Below are 7268 nucleotides of genomic sequence, written 5' to 3' on the forward strand. Positions count from 1 at the left end.
AAAAGAAAAAAAAAAAGAGTGACACGAAATAGAAAAGACTGAATAAATGAACAGCTTGCCAAGTTAACGGGGAAAGGATGAGCAACTTGGACAAGTTCGGTTTCAAACATTGCGCAACAAAGTTCATGCACAAGCATTGATAGTTTGAGGGCAAATTTGGGCATATTTCCATTTTAAATTGTTACAATAATAGTGCATGAGTTCCCATTAGCCCACCTTAAGGTTCCAAACTCAAGGAAACTAGTTCCAGATAAACATGACCTATGAAAAGGGGTCGTTACAAGTTTATAACAGGTCAACAAGAATCAAGTCAAATTATCTCAAGAAAAAATAAGCAATGTGCAAGGTGAACCTGAACTGTATGCATTGTCGTCTCCATCTTTTAATGCATTTTATTACCATTCAGAAATATTATGAAAGAGATAAAGATGAATAAGGATTTCTCACTCAAGTATGTCGAGGACAAAAGTTTGCTGAATGGAACTGACGCGTAACCAGATTGCCTGATGCATAATCAATATTACACATAAAAAAGTAAGAATAAAGATCAACCCTGAGGAACACAGAAATATTGTGTCCAACATAATATTATGATGTATTTAATGAGATAAAATGACTGCAAGGAATAAACTCAAACATAATTGGCTTCATTTGATAGGGAATGGAGTTGGGGTGAAACTCAATGTCACAAATGTGAGTTTTAATTTGTATTTGAGTTTACTCTAGGCATTATTGACATATGTGAATTTTTAAATCAAATTTCAATTTTACTTGTTTCTTTTATTGCCAAATGAAGATAAAACAAATTTAGCTAAAGAAATAGTTTCTTTTCCAAATAAAAATCGGCACATACAGATCCACCTGCAGCTAAACTTGTTAGGTCTTCGAGCAACAAAAGTCCTATCTTCCCCGCTTTAGTAAGTGTTTCTCTCTTCAAAGATGGCATTCCAGAGACCAACTCAAGCTCCATTGACCTAATGATGGTAAGAGTTAGTAGCAGAGAATATAACAACATGGTCAAATAATGCACATTTAATCACATGTAATTTACTAAAAGTAGTGTAAACAAACCTAATAGAATGTAGTAAGCATCGATACACACACACACATACACACACACATATATATATACATATATATACATATATACACATATATATACATATATATACATATATATACATATATATATATACACATATAGGTTGAATACAAAAACAAAAATTCATGCAAAGTCACTTTTGTGTTTTTTTTGGACATCCGAGGTAAACAAATGTATGTATGAAAATTGATCTGATAATATGTTCCACAAAAAACAAAAACGTACTCTGACAAAGTGATGTTGCGGTTAACATCACTAGTAACTGAAGTACTCCGTGAAGGGTAGGCTCCAGAACTAGGCTTTCCCATAGGAAGTGATTCCGCAGAAACCACATGGTCAAAAATCAAAGCAGCTGCTTGTCTGAATGTTGCTGCAGCTGTACTGCAATACATTTATTTTTAAGTGAGAATGATTTAATATGTTAAAGCCATTAGTACAATATAGGAACAGTACTAGCTGTATAGGACACCACTAAGAACACACAAAAAAAGGTATCGAGTAAGACAGAGACATTTGATGCTGCCAGCTATGAAACTCACTTTCGCACACTATCAGAGGATCTGTTACTCTCAAGAAGCCGAAGACTGATGCCAAGAGCTTGTGCCATATTCTCCTGGATAGAAAAAAGATAAATTAAACTGCAGTGACTCTCCCAGGAACTACACCAACCACCTCTCTAGACAAAAGAAATGATATGCTTGAAGATGGGATCAGATAAACAACAGGGACTTGAAATCAATAAACTTTTCTTTTCATAGAGAACAAAAGATACTCACAAAAGAAAGGCAAATAATTTATCAGAACAATTCTTTCACATATGAAGATCGTTTGTTTCTTCTCTTAAATCCAATTCTACATTTATTTCTTGAAATTTGAGGAACACAAAGAAGCATTCAATGATTCTAAGTAGATAAGTCATGTTTACATAACTGAAATTTTGCCACAAGCTCTGCAATAGTGACATGAAAACAGTTTCAAAAGAGAAAAGGATATTAGACATGAAAATTATATCAAAATATACCAAGTCATTTTGTCTTGTTCATTACGATCGGTAACGCACATTGCATGGAAGCAGAAAAAAGTTATATACAGAAATTAGGATATCATAAGACTTTGGTTGTGGCTTCAAGGAGTAGTTGAACTACACATTGCTAAAATTTCTTGCTTGCAATACATGTGTAGATATATGTGTAAGCTGCAAAATTTTGAACAAGCCCAAGTATAAAGACAAACCTCATCTTCTGGTTGTAAACGTGACTGAAATATTATCAGTATAGTCTGCAAGGTCTTTAGCTGAACGCTTTCATCCGTCATTTCAGCATGCTAAGGCCAAAAAGGGAAAAGGATGAGATCTACAGTAAATTATTAGTGACTCAGATGTCACAATCAGAAATCAGAACAAAAGAATGTGGTAATAGGTCTCATGAAAAGATGAATATCAAATCAAGACAACATCATAGAAGTCAAACAATGTGTGACACATTGATCATATTGTAATGTTACATATATAGTGTAGATTAGATTTATCTATGATCGGAATTATATTAAATTTGAATTTAGCACTAATTTGTAACAAAGAAATGAGGATCTATATCCTATCGAAACTAGGATAAAAGGTCTGTATTTAAGATTAATTCTGATCAATAAATTGTAACATATATTTCCTCATAAATATATATTACAAGAAACAAAATATGTACAGAACTAATAAAATCTCCTAAGTTACACATAAATACTAATCATAATCTCAATCAACCTTATTTCCTATTATACCTTAATACTCCCTATCATGTTCGAGAAAATATGTCACTGATGCCCAACTTGTCACGGAAAAAAGTTTATTTTATTTCCCGAGAAAGAGCTGTTAGATAAGGTACTCAAAAGGCAAACGCCTTGCACCGAATTTGTATAATATTATTATTCATCCAGGTTGTTAATTTGTCCTACTTTGGATTATGGGCGAGTCCAAGCGATCTTCACTATTGATGGATATAAGGGCATCTTCACCTTACATGTTCATTATTATTATGAATGTGAAATTGTTTTTATAATTAATTTTGAAGTGCATCATACAATGCATAGCATGAAAGATGATTATAATGTGGTTGATAATAGTCGGACATCAATCATGTGTAATAATGCATGTATCTAAACAGTGTTCTAAACGGCGGTAGGCGGTGGCGGTGCGGTAAGTGACTGCCTACTGCCTCGGGTGCCTAGGCGGTGCTTAGGCGGTGCCTAAGCGGTTGAATATAAATATAATAGAGATGTTCTATAATTATCATTTTACCAAAAAAATATATTAATATTCTCTAACATAATAACATTTAACAAAAATAAGTATGTAAGTATAATTAATCTTCTAAATCATCTATGTATGCACCATTAGCTACATTCATAATTCTCTCATCATCGAACTCAAAATCAACATTTTCTTCATGTTCCTCATCTGATGTATCTAAACAAGTATACTGCACATAGATTCAAATAACGTAATAGGCTAATATATTGAAGAAGAGATAGAAGAGCTAAAGAAGAGGTAAATGAGTTGAAGAATAGGTAGATGATCAAAGAAGATATAGATGATCAAGCGAGGTGAATGAGATAAGAAATGGAAAAGAAGAAGATAAATGAATTGGAATGTAAAGAGTCGTCTCAAAATTTAAATAAATAGTGGAAGATAAAGAATTTTTTTATTATATATATATATTAATATTAGTAATTAATTAATTAAAAATAATAAATAATTATATAATCTGACTGCCTCATGTATAGGCGGAGCGGTGTTGGACCGCCTACCGCCTAGGCGCCGCCTAGGCGGCCGCCTCGACCGCCATTTAGAACACTGTATCTAAATAATACCTAGTCAAAGGATCAATAAACCAGGGCATTATTGATCCGGACAGACTAAAACATGTGATGATCCTTTATTGGATCAAGTGGTAGATCCTATAAATCGAAATCAAGATATACTTTGAATGAACATGTGGGTGCTTGTTAAGTGTAACAAGTGATTACCCAAAATGAAACAACACATGGAAACCATTATTCTTTTCAATGATCCGTCTCATTATAGCTAGGTGCAGTATCTTTTTAGACCTGAGATGCTCAAGTTATATTTTGTATTATGAATGCACTTTGACGCAAGTCCACGGTTACCCGATGGCGGTATCTTATGGCTTATGAGAGGGTGATTGGGTGTATGTGAAGTATGCGAAGGTACTTGAATAATCAATAAAGGAATCACTACTCCTATACGAGGGAGGGTACACCTAAGCCCTCTTGCTAGGATAATTACTCTAGCGTCTATGGCCATAGCATTCTCAACGAACAGATAGTTTCCTATTTTCAGATATTGAGTAATTAGCCCATATGACAATGAACAAATTATTTGGACTAGATATGAGTTATAGGTCTAGTAGGTGTTGACACAAAGTCCATTATCTAAACCAAGTGAGTATAAGATAGTGAAATGATGGAGTAGAAGATATCGTAGCTGCAGAAACGTTCGACACCATTCAAAGTTATACCACTAACTTCGGTCATGATGAGTTGCTAGAATCCACTTAGAGTTGAGCCCACAATTAGAGTTCAAAGAGTTGAGTTCGAGAATGAGATATTTCAAAAGTTGGAATCCACAGTGGCTAATGGGACAAACACATTGAAATTCAAGAGTTGAATTTGCATAAAATTTAATTCCAAAAGTTGGATTTGAAATGAAGTGTAAATATATGGGATATATTTTAAAAAGGAAATAAAAATATATATATGTTAGGCCAAATTCAAATTACATCTTTCAAGGTTACAAGTATAAGGAAATAATACCTTGAAAGCTAAAGACAGAATTGAACTTACATCTTTCAAGGTTATAAGTATCTCCCTGAGAGCTGAAGGAGCTACTGCATCATGAGAAATAAGCTTTTGAAGCGAGGAAAGTCCAATGACACTCATCTTGACATTTTTAGCTTCACACGCCATCAGGAATATCCGCAATATGTCCTCATTATGTGCAATTTCACTAGGGCCTGATAATGCCCTAAGCTGCAGTTTAACATCAAGACAATCAAAAATTTAGTTGTTTGTATGGGAATGAGTCACAAATATAAAATATCTTATTTCAAATCAGAAAGCCTTCAATTAAATTTCATCTACATGAATCTAGTATTGTAAGGTAATTCGGGTGTACTTTACATACAATGTCAATGTTACCGATCAGGGCATCATCAGTTAAAAATGTCAATCAGGTGATATATTTCTTATGTAACATTAATAATGTCAATGTTACCGAGCAAGAATCGTTTAAAAAATAATTAAAGAAAATTTCTGCATCCATCTTTACCAGATGACAAATGAATCCCTACCATGCAAATGTGTTCCCTAGAATTTAACCATAACTTATCACCCAAAGATTCGAAATTGATTTATGGTAACAATATCAAGCAAAAACTTAATTCAAATCACAGAAAACCCTTGTGACTGATAAGAAGAATGCACAACATTCAAATATCCTAGATTGATCAAAGAAAATAAGGGGTAATATTCAGTCCAACATCTTGTCACTGGCCCTAGGAAGCTGCAAGCATCATTTACCATTGAAAAAATAGGATCAATCCACAATATCAAGATGACATCCACTTAACTCTATCTAAATCCCCTTGGACTATGATGGGTGGTTTGATGATAGTTAGGAATGGTGAATAGGAACTATCAACAGATAAGGTGTTCTCATCTCAAAGTCCAATGTGGCTAATAATTGGATTACTTCACAACTAGCTTGAACCCTCAAATTTTCTACTTCTTATGCCCAATATCTCTGTCTAATCCAATTACATACACCTGCATCTAGTCAAATTCAGCAATTCTTCTAAGATCAGGGTGGTGATTAGTCTTGCAAACCCTTTGGGGTAAAAGGCTTTTCTTCCAAACCCCAACCCGAAGATAGGTTCGGTTTAGTTATAGATGTATCCAATATATCATTATCTTAATTCATCCCCACCCTATTTTCTCACCCTTGCTACACAATGGCATGGTCCCAACCAAACATTTTATTAAAACAGATTCTTCTTTAGTAACTACGGTTCCTATTATGCTGATTGTGTTTGGCGTGTAAGTAAAATCAACCAGCTCACTTGATGGCTGCTCAGGTTAGACTGGCTGATTTGGGTTTCTCTTTGTCTTACGTACTACAAACACTATACATTTAGAACTGTGATTTTCATACTTAATGAAGTGTTTCATCCTGAACAAAAAACAAAATTTGGAAATAAAGCTCAAACCTTCAAGATTGCGTGCTCTGCGCCATCTTTGACTGCAGGATACCTCCGACGAGCTTCAGCGGAGAGAGCACGGAGATCTGACTCTAGAACAGCCATGAAAGCCATCTCCCCCTCTCTCTCTCTATATATATATAAATATATATATCCTTCTGTGTCTCTTTTTACAACGCACTCTCTTGCTTCAGATATGCATTTGACTTCTGTGAGATTATCTTAAGCGAATTGATCAGAAATTTATCAAAAGGATCGATAAATTCAGCCTAGATCTTCTTCCCCCCTTTGCTTCAGTGATGAAAAGAACAGATCCGGCGTCGAGTCTCACCGGTTTGTAACAATAGGTAAGTCGCAACAAAGCTATTCAACACAAAAGAAATAAATAAATAAAAAAACATTGTCATTTTTATTTTATTTTTATTATTTGAATAAATTAATTCTTATTAATTAAAATAAAGAATTATATATAAAATATTATTTATAAAAAAATAAAAATAAATAAATTAGAATCTAAATATTAAATAGTAGGATAAATTTGTAAAAAAAATAAAATCCAATTAAAAAATTTAATAATTTTAAAAAAAAGTTTAAGTGACTCCAAGTACAATCTTGTTTAAGTTGCATAACGATAAGGGAATAAGTAGAGCAATCTGAAAAAATCAATTATGCTTTATCGAAAGAATCTCTACCAAATATTTTGAGTGACAATGAAATGTGTCATTGTTCGTGACATGTTAAACATCGCTCGAAAAGGTCATGTTAAATAATAATTGATTATCTACACATATATTGTCAAAATAATGAGAAATTCGTAGAAATGAAGATAAAATATACGTAAGAGGATCTTCAAATGAAATATCAGTTTCAATAACTTTTATTAAATAAAAGATAAACAA

At 33.3% G+C, this 7268-nt stretch overlaps 1 protein-coding gene across 2 annotated transcripts in view; it reads right to left on the reverse strand.

Moving 5' to 3' along the window:
• Positions 1-6721, reverse strand: part of LOC124919130 (protein MON2 homolog) — a 43597-nt gene extending 36876 nt beyond the window's left edge. For both annotated transcript variants that reach the window (XM_047459295.1, XM_047459293.1), the window contains exons 1-7: positions 6379-6721; positions 4958-5143; positions 2336-2425; positions 1642-1715; positions 1328-1483; positions 854-974; positions 448-503 (exon numbers count right to left, since the gene is read on the reverse strand). In XM_047459295.1, the coding sequence (XP_047315251.1) occupies positions 448-503; positions 854-974; positions 1328-1483; positions 1642-1715; positions 2336-2425; positions 4958-5143; positions 6379-6483 (788 nt within the window). In that variant the 5' untranslated portion in view covers positions 6484-6721. The remainder of the gene's footprint in view (positions 1-447; positions 504-853; positions 975-1327; positions 1484-1641; positions 1716-2335; positions 2426-4957; positions 5144-6378) is intronic.
• Positions 6722-7268: the final 547 nt, after the last annotated feature.

Source organism: Impatiens glandulifera, chromosome 1, assembly GCF_907164915.1.
Source record: "Impatiens glandulifera chromosome 1, dImpGla2.1, whole genome shotgun sequence".
NCBI classification, from domain to species: Eukaryota; Viridiplantae; Streptophyta; class Magnoliopsida; order Ericales; family Balsaminaceae; genus Impatiens; species Impatiens glandulifera.